The 18,892-nt window shown below is 45.0% G+C and overlaps 1 protein-coding gene across 1 annotated transcript in view; it reads right to left on the bottom strand.

Annotated features, from left to right (window-relative positions):
• ST14 (ST14 transmembrane serine protease matriptase) overlaps positions 1–18,892 on the bottom strand; it is a 56,583-nt gene that overhangs the window by 16,425 nt on the left and 21,266 nt on the right. The window contains exons 2-11 of the mRNA XM_045295186.1: positions 9,784–9,943; positions 9,301–9,428; positions 9,069–9,139; positions 7,987–8,144; positions 7,512–7,547; positions 7,042–7,282; positions 1,993–2,132; positions 1,331–1,428; positions 561–670; positions 312–442 (exon numbers count right to left, since the gene is read on the bottom strand). Of these exons, the coding sequence (XP_045151121.1) occupies positions 312–442; positions 561–670; positions 1,331–1,428; positions 1,993–2,132; positions 7,042–7,282; positions 7,512–7,547; positions 7,987–8,144; positions 9,069–9,139; positions 9,301–9,428; positions 9,784–9,943 (1,273 nt within the window). The remainder of the gene's footprint in view (positions 1–311; positions 443–560; positions 671–1,330; positions 1,429–1,992; positions 2,133–7,041; positions 7,283–7,511; positions 7,548–7,986; positions 8,145–9,068; positions 9,140–9,300; positions 9,429–9,783; positions 9,944–18,892) is intronic.

Below are 18,892 nucleotides of genomic sequence, written 5' to 3' on the forward strand. Positions count from 1 at the left end.
CCTGTTGTCACTGCCGTTACAGTGTTGGTGGTGGCACAATGGCTAAGCTCTTGGTTGTGAACCAAAAGGTTGGCAGTTCAAACCGTCTCATCTCCTTCATGGGAGAAAAGACCTGGAGAACTGCTCCCATAAATGTTTACATCCTAGAAAACCCTATGGGCAGGTTGCTCTGCCATTCATAAAAAAACTATTGGAGTGATGTGTATCTTACGTTCTCTGTATCCAGAAAACACAACATACACAAAATACAGAGTGGATCGATGGTTCCAAAGTTACCCAGTAGTTCCCTAGGCCTCGCCCTGTGCACTCACGGTCACTGGAGTCATAAGAGAGGTACTCTGCCAGGAACCCTGTGTCTGTGTAGGACTGGTCCGAGTGGAAGCGGACTGTGATCTTGCTGCTATTGCTGGTGACGACAAACTGGGACCTCTCTCCGCAGTACCTGGTGGGAGGGCACAGCGGTGAGACCAGGAGCTTGGAGGAGCTTACCCCCCACCCCATCCCCAGGACACATGCCATCAAGATGTGGCCAGGTTGCCCCACTCCCACAGGGCACGTACTTCTCCCCGTTGACCTCTACGTAGTCCTTGGTGCAGGAGGCTGGTGACATGTTGGGCTCCACCAAGTAGAAGATTTTGAAGCGCACCTTCACATACTGGCTGCCGGGCACCTGGAGAGAGGGCTGCGGCTAGTCTGCTGCTTCTCCCCGTCCCCTAGACCCCAGGGCTGTGTGACGTGGCGGCGCCAGGGAGGGCACAGCAGCACCTGTCCCTCCGGATCTCGTTTCCCATCTTCCACTCTGAGCCCATGTGGGCATCAAGGGGCATGGACAGACAGGTTTGCGGTTAGGAGTTTAAGACCCCTGCATCTAGGGCAGGACACACTACTATTTTACGAGAAGAGGCTGGAAAGGGAAGTTCCGTCTCTAATCGGGATGGTGGGATGTGCAGTCCGACTGGCAAGACTATCTTTCCAAGCTGCCATTTGACTAAAGCTTCTCAGCTCAGGTGGCCAGGAACCACGTCTTACACATTCTCAGACCTGATCCCCAGACCACCTCCAAGAAAGAGGGACTGCTCCCCGCATTTCACCAGTGAGCACACTGAAGCACAGAGGCCAGCAAAAGGGCCACGGTCCCTGAGCCAATAACTGGTCGGGGTGCTAGCATCTGGTCTTGAGTCTGTGGGATTGGAAGAAACCATGTGAATGAACCCTAGGCGACATGTGAAGGGTCAGATACGGGCCTCCCAGCTTTCTGAACGAGTCCAGTCTCCCCTTTCCCTGGGCTTCCTGAGAACCACTTCTCCTACACAAAACCCAAGTCGCCTACCTCGATGTTCCACGTGCAGTTCATATTGGGTGGGTAGTGGCCTGGATAATAAGGGCTGCTAAATGTTCCTTGGGCTTTACGCAAGTAGCCTCCACAACCTGAGAGGAGAGGACAAGACAACAGCATAAGGACCCCAAGACCCGCTGGGGCAAGGGGGCAGGCAGTGTGCTCTGCCCCCTTAGGAACACCCTAAACCAGTGGTTTCACCCTTCCTAATGCTGCGACCCTTTCAGACAGTTCCTCATGTGGTGGTGACCACCCCCCACCATAACATTTTTTTTTTTTCTTCTTCATAACTGTAATTTTACTACTGTTATGAATCAGACAACCCCTGTGAAAGGGTCGTTTGACCCCCAAAGGGGTCACGGTCCACAGGTTGACAACCGCTGCCCCAAACTCTTTTCCCACTGACCCAGGAGTTCCGCATGCCTGGACACCACACTCTGAACAGCAGGTTGGTGGAACTCTGCGTAGCAGGCTTAGTGCTTTAGGGAGACCTCCTAAGCCATTTGAAGAGACAAACCACCTATCAGCTTCAGACTCAAGCTTCTGCCGCTGACCTGAGTTAGTTCACTGGACATCTGTAGTCCTTAGGGCCAGGTCACCCTCTAAGGTCCCCCTCCCTTCTAGCAAACAGCCCCACCCACCCTGCCCTTCCTTACTGTTCATCTTGGGCAGCTGGAAGAACGTGGCCTCAAAGCCGGGATGTCGCCGCTCAGTGTTGGTGATCAGTGTGACAAGAAAGACGTTCTGGGAGGAGAGGAAGGTCAGGTTGTAGGAGGGAGGGTAGGTGCCACACAGCCTGTGGGGTAGGCAGAGGGAGGCAGGTGTTAGGGAGAACAGATGGAGCCTGAACTTGTCACAAACCTGTCTGCCCCCAATACAGAGAGGGGACCCAAAGGGCAGAGACCACAGAAGGTTGTCTGAGTCCTTGCCTGCCGCAGCCCTTGCCAGTCATCCCTATAACCTGAGCAGAGCAGCAGCTTGCCAGGTGCGGCTCTGCGCTAGCCAACCAGACAGCAGCAGCACTGAGCTGCTGTAATTTCAAGATACGTCCCACATGTTAATGTTTCTGCAACGGGGATCTGCCTGGAAACAATGTCGAAGTAGAGCTGTCCGGCGACAGAGGAGAGCTGTGGGGGCTGGGGTCGCTGCCACTGTGCAGATAAGCCGGTCTCCTGTCCACATTTTCATTCACCTCATTGTCCCGCTGGGTTTAAGCTGTAAGCTGACTTTTAACTTAAATTTGTAATTCTTAGTTAAGATGTCTTTTAAGTGCTCCAGCCACAAAAAGCCAAGGGTATGACTAAAGGGATCTTTAAGGAGGTCCCCTCCCCCACAAGCAATCAAGGAAGTAAGGATTTAGTTGGGTTTTGTTGTTGTTGTTTTTTAACTGTTGTAAACTTGTTTCTTTATTGAGAGGGTTAGTAAGGATTTAGTTTTAACACCGTTTATGTCTGTCTTTAAAAACGCAAAGCCTTAGGCACATTAAATGCCCAACAGTCGTGGTTGTTCCATGCTGTGGAGGAGATGCCATGGGTATGTTACAGCTCAAAGCAACCCCACATATGCAACGGAATGAAGCACCGATGCCATCCTGTCCTCGTGGTTGCTATGTCTGAGCCCACTATGGCAGCCACCGCCCAGCCATCTCATCCGGATGGGCCTCGGTCTGCTTTGCCCAGAGCCCTTCGCCGGGGATCGGTCTCTCCAGGCAACAAGCCAAAGCATGTGAGACAAAGCCTCCCTCACCTGACTTGCTTCTGAGGAGCATGCTGAGTCTTTCTTCCCACACAAATGGATCTGTTCAGTCCATGCTACTTTCAGTATTCCTCACCAGCAACGTCACTCTAGTGCAACATTCGCGTCCAACTGTTGCGCACGTAAGGCCGCTGACAGCGTCAGGTGCAGCTGACTCAACGGGCATCTTTGCGCTTTCACATTCTCAAGAGGCCTCGTGCAGCAAACTTGCTCCGTGCGATGCGTCCTCTGATTTCCCGATTGCTGGTTCTACAATGTTGATGTGCATTCAAGTAAAGTGAAGTGCTCGCCAGCTTCAGTCTTCTCTCCATTCATCGTGATGCTGCCTGTTGGTCCAGTGGTGAGGACTTTCACTACTGCTTTTTAAAATGTTAAGGTACACTCCATATTAAAGGTTGTAGTCCTTGATCTCCATCAGTAAGGGCTTCCTCTTTCCTTTCAGCAAAGTTGTGCTATCTGCTTAGTGCAGGTCACTAATGAGTCTTTCTCCAATCCTAACGCGTTCTTCTTATAGTCCAGCATCTCGAATTATTAGCTCAGCATACGGAATGAATACACGTGGTGAATGGATGCAACCCTGACACACACCTTTTCTGACTTTAACCCATGCAGCATATTCTTGTTCTGTTTGAATGGCTGCCTCTTGCTCTATGTACAGGCGCGACATGATTATAATTAAGTGTTCCAGAACTCCCTGTCTTCAGAATGCTATCTATGATTTGTTGTGATTCACAGTCAAACCTTTGACTATTCAGTGAAATGGAGGCAAGCATCTTTCTGGTACTCTACTTTCAGAAAGATCCATCTGGTATCAGCAATGAAATCTCTCATTCCACACCCTCTTCTAAATCCAGCTTGAATTTCTGGCAGCTCCCTCTTAAGATACTGCAGTATTCATTTTGTAATTATCTTCAGCAAATTTTACTTACGCATGATGTTAACGATATTGTTCAATGATTTCCGCATTTTGTTAGATTATTTTTCTTTTCACATGGACATAGATCTCTTCCAGTCAACTGGCCAGATAGTTATCGTCCAAATTTCTAGAATAGATAAGCAAGCCCCACTAGCACCGTTTTCTCTTTGCAGAAACATTTCATGGTATTCTATCAATGCAAGGAATCTTGCTTTCTACCAATGCCTTCAGAGCAAGTTGAGTTTCTTTTAGTACCATCATCTATTACTTCCTGAAATGGCTGAATCTCAACCAATTCTTTTAGGTTAGGTAACTGCGTTTCTTCCACCTTCTTTTGATGCTTCATCCCGTATTGTCCAGTGTGTGTGTGTGTGTGTGTACCCAGAGAATCCTTCAATTTCACAACTTGAATATCTTTCAGCCTCAGAAGTGCTAGGTTTGTTCTTCCTTTTGGTTTCCTCGCTCTTTGCAGTTTTCTAAGTCTTTTGCACAGTTCATTATAATACTTTATTTTCTTAAGTCCACTTTGAAATTTGCTCATCTCTTTCATTTCTTCCTTTTGCTTTAGTTACTCTGTTTAATGGCAAGTTTCAGAGTTTCTTCTGCCATCCTTTTTGGTCTTTTCTTTGTCTCTTTTTAATGACCTTTGGTTTCTTTATGATATCTTTGATGTCATGTCATCCCACAACTTGCCTGGGGGGATACTGAAAGGATGCAACCATCTAGTCATTAGCATTAAATGTGTCAAATCTGGTCTTGGGGTGGTCTCTAAATTCAAGCAGTATTTACTCAAGGGTGCGTATTGGCGTTCAAAGGCTGGTTGTAATTTTTTTCAGCTTCAAGCTGAACTTGCACAATAGCCATCAATGGTTTGTTCTGTAGTCGACCCCTGGCTTTGTTCTGACTGATGATATGGAGTGCCCCCATCTTCTCATTCCCCTGACGTCATCCATTTGATTCTTTTGTATTCCGACCGGTAGAGGTCCGTATGTCTAGTGACCACTTACCATTGCTGAGAAACGGAATTTGCAATGACTAAGATATTCACCTTACAGAAGTTTAGCATATGACGTCTGATGCTGTTTCTCTTACCAAAGTCCCTATTTTCCAACGGCTGATCCTTCCTGTTTCCATTTTCATATTCCTATCAAGAGTTATTATGGGAGGAGTGGAGAGGGAAGGGAAAAATGAGGAGCTGATACAAAAAGATCAAGCAGAAAGCAAATGTTTTGAGAATGATGGCAACAAATGTACAATTGTGCTTAACACAATGAATGTATGTATGAATTGTGATGAGTTGTACGAGCCCCCAATAAAATGATTTTTTTAAAAACCTTACAATCATATATATAAATTATATATCTGTTACACTACAAGTAAAAAAAAAGAGTTATCATCAATGCATCTTCACTGCATGATTGATCAATTTCAGACTAGAGCAATTGATAAAAATCTTCATTGGTGCTTACATTTGAATAATAGTCATATGAACTGATCTTCTTTGTAGGCATGTGAATATTAGCACATCACTGACGGTGTTTGTATTTCAGGATAGATCTTGGAATGTTCGTTTCCACACTGAGTACAACCCCATTCCTCTACAATGTGTCATTCCCAGCGGAGTAGACTTTGGCTGTCTGATTCCAATGGTCCATTTCAGCTCACTAATCTCTAGGATATCAGTCTTCATGCATTCCATTTTACTTTAAAAAAAACCATTTTATTGAGGCTCTTACAGCTCTAATAACAATCCACACATCAACAATTGTATCAAGCACATTTGTTGTCGTCATTGTTTTCTAGACATTTACTTTCTATTGAGCCCTTGGTGTCAGGTCCTCTTTTTTCCCTCCATTTTACTTTTTTTTTTCTAATCATTTTTGGGGGGCTCTTACAGCCCTTACCACAATCCATACACACATCCATGTGTCAAGCACATTTGTACATATCCTTTCTACTTGAGCCCTTGATATCAGCTCCTTATTTCACCTTTCCACCCTCCTCCCTCCCTCCCTCATTAACCCTTGATAATGTATTAATTTTTTTTCATGTCTTACACCAACTGCTGTCTGCCTTCACCCACTTTTCTGTTGTCCATCCCCCTGAGAAGGGGTCCCTCCATTTTACTTTTGACTTTCAATTTCCTAAATTTTCACTTTGTACATTTCATGTTCTGATTATCAGTGGATGTTTGTTCTAAGTTATGTCACATCAACCAATGAAGGTCTTAAAAGCTTAGCTCCACCCGCACACAGTGACGCTGCCATTACAGAGGAGGAGGCTCTTCCCCAGGACAATTGGAGTGTCTTCCACCTGGAAGGGCTCATCTTTTGGCACTGTTTCAGACAATGTTCCGTTGCTATTCCTTAAGATTTGGGGAGGTTACCTTTTCAAATATGATGACCTCTTCTTACTGCCTAGCCTATCTTAGTTTGGAAGCTCCACTGAACCTGTCCACCACGGGTGACCCTGCTGATAATTGAAGTACCAATGGCACGGCTTCCAGTGTCACAGCAACACACAAGCCACCACAGTACAACACACTGACAGATTTTTTAAGAGCTGTCAGTTCAGTACAGGACTCAAGGTCAAGGTATGTAAGATGAGCAAAGACCCCCAGACCTTGACTACAGAGAGATGGGTGTAGAGCAGCGGTTCTCAACCTGTGGGTCGTGACCCCTTTGGGCATCGAGTGACCTTTTCACAGGAGACACCCAATTCAGAACAGTAGCAAAATTACAGTTATGAAGTAGCAACTAAAATAATTTTATGGCCAGGGGGTCACCACCACATGAGAAACTGTATTAAGCGGTCTCGGCATTAGGAAGATTGAGAACCACTGGTGTAGAGGCGCCTTAGAATGTAGAACCTCCTTTGGTTGCCTTTGCAGGAACTTGGGCAGTGCTGTCGAGTTAAGTATTAGACGGCTAGCCCAAATGTCAAATGGAACCCTGGTATTTCCACACTGCACTTCATTCAGGATGCCTGGTCCCATAAGTGGCCCCGCCGCCACCACCCTAACCGCCACACTCACTGCACCACAGCATGGGGTTCCATGGGGCTCAAGCTGTCATAGACTGCAACCAGGTCACTGGCCCGTTCATCACAGGGTGCAAGGTCAAAGCTGCGGAAGGTGAGGCTTAGCACGGAGTCAGCATCTCCCCTCAAGGCCCACTGGCAGCGGGCATGGGCGGGGTAGGGGCTGTCAGGGAAGCCAGGTGTGGTGAAGCGAGTCCTCTCCCTGCCACGGGCATGCAGGGCAAAACTGCAGCTGTCTGTGAAGAAGAGCACAAGAAGTTGTGGAGCAGAGCTCCCAAGATGCAGAGGGTGCCCTCCCGGCTGTCCCAGGGGCCACTCTAGCTGGACAGGGGATGTGAAGAGGGGACTTCAGAAGGATCTGGAAGAGGTAGAGAGATGTACTGACTATCACTGCTGGATTTCTGGGCCCCTTAACTTCCACCTGCCACCCATTAGCCAGAAGCAGAGAAAGAAAGATGTACTTACTGTCCCAGGTCGTCTGCATGGTTCTGGGGTCAGTGGCTGAACAACAGAAGGGGGAATTAAGAATTTATTAGTGTCTAGTGCCTTATTTCTGCTTTCATATTGCCCTACCAAGATGCCCTGGTGGTACAGTGGTTATGCGTTCATTTGGCTGTGATGCGCAAGGCCCGCAGTTCGAAACCATGGGAGAAAGTCAGGGCTTTCTATTTCCTTAAGCAGGAACAGTCTCGAAACTCACAGGAGCAGCTCTACCTTGGCTGCAGGCTTGCTCTGAGTCAGCATCGACTCAATGGCAGTGAGTTTTTTGTTTAATTGTCCTACCAGGAAGCACCAGTACAGCAGCACCTGACTCAACAAGTGTTTCCACCTCCACGCCTCAGTTTAATGGAAGGGTCAGAGCCTAGAGCCACTCCATGAACAACTGGCCGCCGCCCTGCCAGTCTCCTCACTGCTGCCCCCCACCCCCACACGGACTCACGGAAGGCCACCACGGACGTCAGCACAAAGGAGGTGAGCGCTCGTGCACGAGGCGGCAATGTGACCACGCGTTCCTTTGCCAAGGCACACTCGGCCTCCTCCACCAGGCGCTTCGGGATGCTGAACTCCGACCAGTAGTACGCGATGACGCTGCCCTCGCTGGGAGAGAGAACAGCCTGGGTGCTGGTGCGCTGGGCTCATCCTTCCTCCACGCCCCTCACAGCCCTCTGCTTGCCAGGAGCACAGACTTGGCAGCTCAGGCCAGCCACAAACCAGCTTGAGTCTCACACACACACACACACACACACACACACACACACACACACACACAAGTCCGTGTCCCCCCAAATTCTGTCTTATTCTTATCTACTGTTTGATATTCTACGCAAGAGATCTCGCCCCTTTACCCTCTGCTCCATCAGTCTCACCCTTGCCTCCAGCAGACATACATACATATTCTAGGGCCAACTGAGGTTTAGGGTTGGACTTGGCCTCTACCATTCACTTGGGCTCGCCAAGTACCACCTTCCTGAATTTGTCACTGGTCTGAGAAAAGGGATGACCACGTGGCATTAGTGAGGTTTAAGGTGAACGAACAATATTTAAAGTCCTTTTGAAAACCAGGAAGCCTTACAGGAATGAGTTATTAATACAGACGCTCGAGCAAGGAAAACATGAGGGCACATGGAAGCCTTTTTAAGGACCTCAACTCCCTCACACTCGAGTCTGCAAAACAAATCATAGCTAGCAGGATCGAGTGCGGTTCTATGGCAGGCACTGTGCAATGCGGGTTACCCACATTTGCCACAGTGTGTCCTGGTAACACCACTATCATTATTCCCGATTTAAGAGTCAAAACAGCTAAGTGTGCTAAGTAGCATGCTTACAAGGCAGAAAAGGGACTTGGATCTTGGGTCTAAGCCAGGGCCTCGCAGCGTCACCACCTCGCAAATTACAAGGTATTTGCCTTCCTGTACTCCTCCACCCAATCCCATTCCCAAAAGGCCAGAACAATGGGAGTCCCATAGCTCCCAACCTGTTTCCATTCTCAAGGAATAGCACAGCCTTCCCTGTAGCACCTACCTGAAGGCAGTCACTGCTGATTGCTTGTGGTAAGGACCCAGCTCAGGGATTTCACTGTATAGCAGCTTCAGCTGAGGGTAGAGACGAAGCTCATAGCAAACCAAGACTGGGCAGCGATTCTCTCCCTCCCCACACCATCACACTCCCAGCACAGGGGTCTGGGACAAAAGATGAACAGAAACTAGAGATGGGGATACCAGGGCACGAGGCAGGGCTCAGCCATCAGACTCACCGCTTCCTTCACCTTGTGAGCCAGGTGTGCAAACTCGGTGGAGTTGGAGTTCTCGTAGGCATCCACAAAGTTCTCATTCCGGATCCTCAGGTGGCCATTGAACACCTTCTGGACCCGGACATTCCAGTCTGGGCAAGACCCAGAAAAGGGAGCCGTCAGAGGAAGTGGGACCAATCTCTCCCTCCCATAACCTCCTAGCTCCCAGGAAGGGTGAATGCCAGTAGGTGACAAGTGGGCGGGTGAACCTACTGACCAGCTCCGGCCAACGTCTCTCGCCCTCTCCTTACACCTTCAAAGGAGCAGGCGAGATGGAGTGCCTAAAGCCTTCTCCTCCCCTCCCCCATCCCTGCTTTCTCTTTCATGTGGTGTCCCGTCAGAAAACAGGTGGAGGCCATCAAGCAGATGGGAGCACAGCCATCACAGTAAAGGGTACGGCCACCCCACACTGCCTTCCCCAGAGCCAACGTCCCCAGTCCCACTCACACTGGAAGTACCACACCAGGACGCAGGTCAGAAGAGAAAGCAGGACAAAGCCAATGATGATGGCTGCCAGCACCACCCAGCGTCTTGGACCCCGCTTCTCCACCTTCTTCGCATTGTTGACTGGCAGAAACTCCACGCCTTCCTCAAAGCCATTCATGTTCTGAACAGAGAAACAAGTGGGACTTAGAACCTCGCTCGCTCTCCTCAACAGCCTCCCCAGTCCAACACAGGGAAAATGCTCACATTTTTTTAAATCCAGCTTGGAGGAAAAGGCGAGAACTTAGGTGAGACAAACCCAGTTCATCCTACCAGAGAATAGTTAGAGGACTTCCCATCCAAGCACCCTAGTGTGTGAGCAGCACCAGGCATTTAATGCATAATATTTGTTCATTTTAATTAAAATGAAATGAAGCTCCCTCTGAGAGCTGGGCACAGATTTACACTCTCACCCAGCAACTCTGTTCCTAGCTACATACCCCAAATACTTGAAATGAAAGCAGGGGAGCAAACAGATATATGTGCACCAATGTTCCAGGCCATCCTGTTCACCACCACCCAAAGGTGGACCTAACCCATGGGTCCATCAACAGATGAATGGATAAACAAAATGTGGTGTGGATCATGGAATATGAATCAGCCATGAAGAGAAATGAAGCCCTGATACATGCTATGACATGAATGAACCTTTAAAACATTATTCTGAGTGAAAAAAAAGCCAGACACAAAACGTGAGGTGCTATATGACCCCACTTACATGATCTAGATGAGGCAGATGTATAGAAACTATACATCTGGCTACCAGGAGCTAAGGGAAGACAGAGACTTCAGGGGCACTGAGCTCCTAGTAAGGGGGAGTAGACATTTTTGGAAACAGATACTAAATAGTCTTCCCACAATTGCCACATATGGGCACTTAGCTCCCTAGTTTTAGCCTCCCCATTTGATTACATTTATGAATTTATCTAATAGCACACACACATACCCCAGAGGCACCCACTTGAAAATGCTTTCAAGAGGATTTGTCTGGAATATGTCGTGTAAATAACATCAATACCACTATCTGTTGATTTACCAATTTAACTGAAAACAACTCCAAAATGGCATTTAAGAAATACCTAGGAATAAATCCATCCAAGCATGTGAATGCTTTATATCATGGAAATGATAAAGCATGCAGAAAGAGACTAAAGAGCTACAGAGATAGAAAGACATTCAGTGCTCATTACTGCAATCGCTGTGCCAAGCCATGTCCTTCAGAGCCTTCCTCTGTTTCGCTGCCCCTCTACTTTATCAAGCATGATGTCTTTTTCCAGGGACTGATCTCTCCTGATAACATGTTCAAAGTACATGAGCTGAAGTCTTGCCATCCTTGCTTCTAAGGAGCTTTCTGGCTGTCCTTCCAAGAGAGGTTTGTTTGTTCTTTGGACAGTCATGTATTAGTCTATCCCTTTGTCACACATTGGGGCTTGTGTGCTGCTCTGCTGCTGGAAGCTATGGTCAATGGTATTTCAAATATCAGCAAAGTCACTCAAAGTAAAATGAGGTTCAACAGAGCTTCCAAACGAAAAACAGACTATGAAGAAGGAATAAGCTGTCCATTTCTGAGGAATAAGCCACTTAAAAGCTTATCAATAGAATTACCACATGACCTGGCAAGTCTGCTATTAGGAATATAACCTAAGGATCTAATAGAAGTGACACAAATGATAGATGCACACCTATGGACACCTATGTTGACTGCAGACGCCCTGCTGGCATAGAAATGACCAGCAGTTCTATAGGAGAAATATGAGGCTTTCTACTCCTGTAAAGACTTACAGTCTCATAAATTTTCTTTTAAGTGTTACAATCTCAGAAACTCACAGGGACAGTTCTACCCTGTCCTATAGGGTTGCTATGAGTCGGAATCGACCCCATGGCAGTGAGAAGTTCATTGCACAGGAACAGCCTAAGCCCTCAACAGCAAAGAAAAGTGAGAAGTTCATCGCACAGGAACAGCCTAAGCCCTCAACAGCAAAGAAAAGGATAAACACAAGGTGGCACCTACATACAGTGGCTACAACTCAGTCCAAAGACGAATGAATTCTTGAGATTATCTTGAAATGTCGATAAATCTGAAGGACATTATGCTGAGTGAAATAAATTAATCCAAAACCACAAATACTGTATATTCTCACTTCTATGAAATCTCAAAAAGAGGTAAACATAAAATAGAATCAACTGACTTCCTAGGGTGACAATACATATTTTAATGTCCTTCCTTACGTTTTTCCCGTTGCCTCCCCAAAGTTAGGGGTTTCCATTGACTTCGGTGCTTTTTTGTAATATACTCCAAGTCTTCTCTACAATACTCTTCTGAATCCTCACTTATAAAATCTGTCAAATTTTAAATTGTCTCATTTTCTCCCTTGGGACCTCCCTTCTAGAGCTCAGTCTTTCCTCATAGCTGATGCTTGATCCTTCATCGTCCCCCTCTGAGAGATCCCTCCATCTCCTTCCTGTGGTACTAGCCCTGTCTTCTGGGTTCCACATCTCCATCTCTTTTAGCTGGATGGAACACATCCTTCACTAGTTTCCTGAGAGGTAAATGCCTTCAAATTCTGACTTATCTTAATTCTGCAATCACATTTGTCGATAGTTTGCTCTGTGTAGAACTGTAAGTTCAAAATTATTTTTCTTTTAGAATTGTGGAGGCTTCATTGCCTTTTAGCTTCTAATTCTGCCTTTGAGAAATATAAGAATATTACCCATTCATATGTATTTATATATATAGGTCCCATGCATATGTATTTATATGTATATATGTATAGCATTCTGGCAGAATGCTTTTTGGAAGTGAAGATGGCCAGACTTCGTTTAACATTCTGGGGACATGTTCTCAGGAGGGGCCATTCCCTGGAGAAGGACATCATGCTTGGTAAAGTCAGAGAAAAAGACTTCCAATGACCTGGACACACAGTGGTTGCAACGTGAGCTCAAACACGGGACTGACTGTGACGGGAGCACGGTGTCTCGGCCTACTGCACAGACACAGGGTTGCTATGAGTTGGAACCAACTCTAAGGCATCTAATAACATTTTTAAGTTTTTCTATCAAAAATTTTTTTCAAAACTTTAATTTCACAGACTCTTTCTTCTTCTCTTAATTTTTCCTTTTTTATGGAAACTTGTATTTGTTTCCTGGATGCAAAATCTTCTTATATTTCCACATTTCTACTGAGCACCCCTTCTGTTTTGTACTTCCTCCTCCATATTGAAGACCTTTCTCAAATGCCTGCAGCTCGTTAGTTAGTCATTCATATTAAGGAATAAAGGAAGTTTGGGAGCTTAGTGTACATGATCTGCCACAGTGGTTTCACTGGAGGGCACAATTACGAGGTTAGCCAGAAAACTGAGTGAGCTTTTCTAAGGGATGATTTCATTCCCCCAGAGAATAATTTTTTTAAGTTCCTGCCTGGAATGACTTAAACCCAACCACCGATACTTAAGAACACGCGGCAGAATAGATTGTCGACTCGTTCCCTGCCTTTCACTCTCACTGCAGCCCTCCTCTGCTATTAGCTGATCTGACTGCTTTCAGACTACTTTTCCCACCACCCTGGGAGACTGGAAAGCTGTGATCTTTTGCTCCGGATGGAAGTCATCGACTGGGAACTTTGAACAATTCCCCTTCCCTAGCGCACCTGTATCTTCTATAATGCTCATATCCAATTTCTGAGCCTGGCAGACAAGAGAATGTTATCGAAGAAATAATGAAGGAATATTTCCAAAAGCTGTCCCCGATGGCATAGTGGGTTATGCATTGAGAAGCTCACTGTAATGGCAGCAATTCAAAACCACCCGTCACTCTGTGGGAGAAAGAGGAGGCGTTCTACTCCCATACAGATTTCGTCTCGAATACCCACGAGGTAGTTCTACTCTCACTTCAGGGTCACAGTGACTAGACCTTGACGGCAGTACGCAAGGAATGGATCAAATTCTCTTGGGGCGGCAAAGCATATGGGTATCATCTAATTGTTGCAGCATCTTTTCTTGGAAAGACTATCCTTTCCCTACTGAATTACCTTTCTTTTTTTAATGTCCCTGGTCCACTTTAGAGACTGCAATGTCCTTTTATTGGGGAAGATTATAAATAATCCCCATGGGGCATGGGGTAATTTTACTAATTGTATCATTAATTTACCAATGACATAAACTTAAAATACTATGAGAAAAGTAGGTATATGTAGGATAGCTTTTTAAAGTAGAAGACATAGATTATTGACTTGTACAGATTAAAATTTAAGTAACTGGAAACTAGCAACAAAAACAATGAGGGTTGGTGACAGGGCAAAACTTTCAATAATACTAAGGCAGAAGCATGCCTGGATTAAGTATGTTGGAAGTATGTTGGATTAAGACATGTCATACAAAAGCAAAGAGATTATGAAAACAGCAAATACATAGTAATCTTAAATTGCCAATTACTGGGCACCCTCAAAGTTGAATATCTGAAGCAAAGTCCGACGACTTCCAAATCCACAAGCTTGGGATAGCAGTTATCTGTTTCTTCTCACACAGGGGCGCTTCAGCCTTAGCTAGTCCCAGGGATTGTTCAGTCCCTTTGCTCTGCGATAGAGGCTTAAGGTAAAATCCGGTTCATTTAAAAGGGTTTCCAAAAGGATCCTTTGGGCGCTGCCTATGAAGGATAGTATGCACCTTGAGAGGACAGAGTCCCAGTTGAATAGCATGTGGCCCGGTCAACAGCAGCTGGATAGAAACTTGGCCAAAGTTCCTGATTAGGAATATAACACAGGGCGTGGTCTCCCACTGGTTTGTGTACTATACAATGTTAAGCATTTTCCCCATGGCACATTACCTCTCCTGGTTTTCCCACCAACAAATGTGAAATCACCTTTTCTGAGACAGACATGCCCCACCCCTCCACCCCCCACCTCTGTAGTTGAACTTCCATTAAGGTTCACTGAGCATCCTTTTAGGGATGGCTATTAATTTGCTGTGACCATGGAAGAAAGCAATATGGCAGGAACTACTTGGACTTTTCCCTATCCCCACAACATGAAAAGTTTTCATTTTTAATTTTTCTGTTACCTTTTTAAATTGCCTTAATTATATTACTGCCTATGACAGAAGAAAAGTATAGCAAAACATTGGCCATTTCAACATTCTTTTATACCTGCAATTCAGGTACAGTGACTCTGTTCATGATATTGTATAATCATCAATGCTATCTTCTATTAAGAAGTTTTAAAGCCATGAATTTTCTTGAGATGAAGACTTATCCTAAATGATGAAAATAATGTATGTAATACGCAGCCGATTTTTGTTTGGCCACAAGACCCACCAGGTAGATGCTGGAGTATAAATCAAATCACCTCTACTGGCAGTGTCAATCAAGAAGAGAGTAGCAGTATTCACACAGAGAGTAGTCACAGCGAGGGCTGTGGGTCTGTTCCTCCGAACAGGACCTGGTAATTTTGATGCTGTTCATTAGCAGCAATTTCCACCAATGGTGGTATAAATTATTTGCTATTTTAGAAAAGAGAGCAACAAATTAATCAATTCATTTTTTTTCCTCTTCAGTATTTGCTTTAAGAGAAAAGTCCTAAAGCTGGTAGAGGTTTCTGATGCAGGCAGCCATTAACTACGAGGGTCTAGGTTAGCAATCAAAGTGGCTCGTGGTAGTGGGAGATTTAACTATGTGAGGGGGAATGGTCTAAAATTGATGTGGAGGTGATTGTATACAATTCTCCTTGATGTGATTGAATGATTAAACTATTGAATTATATGATATGTAAATTACTTGCCTGTAAAACTGTTAGGGAAAAATAAGAAACTAGGAAGGTTAGACTCCCATGGGCGGGGCAGTGAATTTATGTTAATGAGGAACAACTAATAAAAAGTGAGAATGCCTAACTCCAAGCATGTAATCAGCATCATTAAACTGCACATATAAAGAGAAAAAAAACACACAGCAGTTTACAAGGTTGTTCTGGGGAGTATTGAAGGTGGCCTCAATACCTCGAAAACATCTTCAAATGCTTGTCCCAGCTTGTCTTATTCAATACAAGCCATCTTTTATTAATAAATTGGATGATCCTGTTCATGAGAACCCTGCCTTGCATCCATAGCCACCAGGTAGAAGGAATTACCATTCTTTGAAACACACACCTATATCTCCTAAAGTGCCTTTCATTTTTGTCCAAAGTCAGTTGCCCATGTATCTATGGGTCTATTTCTAGACTGTTTCATCTATCTCAGCGGTTCTCAACCTGGGGGTCGAATGACCCTTTCACAGGGGTTGCCCAATTCCTAACAGTAGCAAAATGACAGTTATGAAGTAGCAACAAAAATAACTGTATGGTTGTGGGGGTCACCACACATGAGGAACTGTATTAAAGGGTTGCAGCCTTAGGCAGGTTGAGAATCACTGATCAATCTACTTGTCTTTTTTTAATGCCAATATCATATTGTCTTGGTTACTATAATCTGTGATAACTCAAAACAACTACTAAAATTAGAATGATTGAATGATAAATGGTTATATACAAAAACAACTATGTTTCTAAATACTAGCAATGAACTAGAAATTCAAATTTTGAAAGTATAATTTACAATAGCATCAAAAATCTCCAAATAGTTAAGGGTGAGTATTATAAAAGATGGACAAGATTATTGAAAAATACAAAAGACCTTAATCATGAAGCAATAATAAATGAAGCAATAGACTATGTTCATGGACTGACTCAACCTTGTTAAGAATCTACTATCCTCAAATTTATCTATAGAAACAGCAGAACATAAACTAGGCAACTGTTGTTGTTCAATGCTAGGTGTCATCAAGCTGGTTACAGCCCATCGTGACCTTGTGCAGGACACACACCGCACGGTCCTGCGCCACCCACACCTGCGCCACCCTCACCTGTGCCACCCTCACCACTGTTTCTGTGCCTGAGACACTGTTGCAGCCATGGTGTCAATCCAACTCACTGAGGGCCTTCTTTTTCGCTGCCCCTCCACTTTACCAAGCAAAGTAACTGATACCTCCTAAAAATGTCATCCCTATGCCCATAAAAGACACCATAAAAGTAAAAAGAGAACCTACAGACTGGGGGAAATGGTTTGGCAGTAATGTTATCTGCCAAAGAATCCCTAAAGTGTGTAGAAAACTTCATCAACAAAGAGATAAGCAAAATCCAATTTAAAAATGGGCAAAGACTACAAATAGACCATCAAAGAAGACATTTATGCAACTAATAAGCACAGGAAATGATGCTCAGGATGATGAATCAATAGAGAGATACAAATCAGAACTACAACGAGGCATTAACTCACTGAAGCAATAATGGCATTGACCAAAAATCCGAATAACAAATGTTGGCAAGGCTGTGGAGACACTGGAACTCTCAAGACACTACTGGTGGAATGGCAACATGGTACAACCATTATGGAAAATGGTAAGATGATGTTTCCTTACAAAGCAAAACATGCAATCCCACGCTTAGGTATACATCTGAGAAATAAGAGCTGTCACAACACACACACACACACACACACACACACCTTCACTGTAGCATTATTCACGATAGCAAAACACAAAAACAACCTAAATGTCCATCAACAGACGCAGTGCAGTGAAATTTCTTAATAAGCTCTTCTATCCATGTCTCTGTGACGCCTAGCAAATGATTGGGTAGGACTATGCAAACAGGGTGTGGGAAACAATAACAGAGGAGACTGGTCAGTTTGGGTTGACATTCCCCTGGGTAATAAGAGCTATTTCAGAAGCAGGGCAGAAAGAATTCCCAGGACTAGCAAGGAAGGGCCACTAGTAGAGCCTGAAGTGGCAGAAGCAGTGGAGGCCATGCCACACCAAGACTAGAGGCTGAGGCAAGGAGTCCATGAGGCAGAGCAGAGGAGTAACACTGAGACTGTGAGAGGGGCTCCCTGGCCCATGGAGGCAGGAGCCAAGGGACCAAGTGGTTGAGAGCTGAAGGCTAAAGAGACCTGGTTGTTGGCTGAAGAAAGGTGGTGTTGGGGGCCAATGACGGTATCCTTCATGTTTTCTGATCCTGGCTTGGGGTAACCTGTTAATGTCCCTGTATATAAGTATCAATTTATTTTTATTAAATTGATCTCCCCCTCTACATAAATTTCCACGATTGTCTGTGAGTTCTGTGCAGTCACTGGAAATCCAGTGGGAAGGGAAGGTGCTGTGGGAGGAATGGTTAGTGTCAGAATCGGGTAAAGAAGGAGGCTGGAGGCATGTCTAACGTCTGCCTCATGGCAGTGGGGCATGGACTGGTGAGGAGATGGATTCACCTGCTCCCTCAGGTCACCAGAGGAGGTCAGATATGGCCTCCATGCCAACTTCGTAATGGATAAATGGGCAAACAAACTGTGGTACACATAGACAATACGATACAATGAGAGAGAATGAAAATGAATCTGAAACATCTCACAACACGGGTGAATCTGGAAAGCCTTATGCTGAGTGAAATAAACCAATCACAAAAAGATAATTATTATATGAGACTACTATTATAAAAAGTCAAGAACTGGTTAACATCCAGAAAAGCACATTCTTTTATAGTTATTGGGGGGAGGGGGAGACGAATACCCACAAACAAGATCACACGCAAGTAGTAATTATGATGAAGGGAAAAGCAATACACAATATAGGAGAGGCCGGCACAACACAACCAAAGTAAAGGAAGAAAATGAGAGGTGTGTAGGGATGAATGGCAACTTCAGTAAATACTGTGACATAAATGATCCTTTAACTACAGTAATAAAAAAGAAAACTAAGCAAACCCACTGCCGTCGAGTGGGTGCTGCCGCCAGCGTACAGCAGCCTCATGCGGCAGGGCAGGATGGTCCCCGAGACTGAGGCGCTGAGACCGTCATTGTTGTCTGGGGTTGTTTGTTTTTCCTCCAGCTGCAATCTACGCACCTGGACACTTAATGGAAGAAAGAAAGCTGCTGATAATTTGTTTTTAAAATAAATTCACTGGAAAGATAGTAAATGCATAAATAGATTATAAGTCAAATACACTGATCTCTTTTTTTTTTTTTGCAAAATCATATAATGCTTTATTAGGCAAAAATTT

The sequence above is a fragment of the Echinops telfairi genome, unplaced genomic scaffold (assembly GCF_000313985.2).
Source record: "Echinops telfairi isolate 266 unplaced genomic scaffold, ASM31398v2 ScPeMD7_5592;HRSCAF=6446, whole genome shotgun sequence".
Taxonomy (NCBI): domain Eukaryota; kingdom Metazoa; phylum Chordata; class Mammalia; order Afrosoricida; family Tenrecidae; genus Echinops; species Echinops telfairi.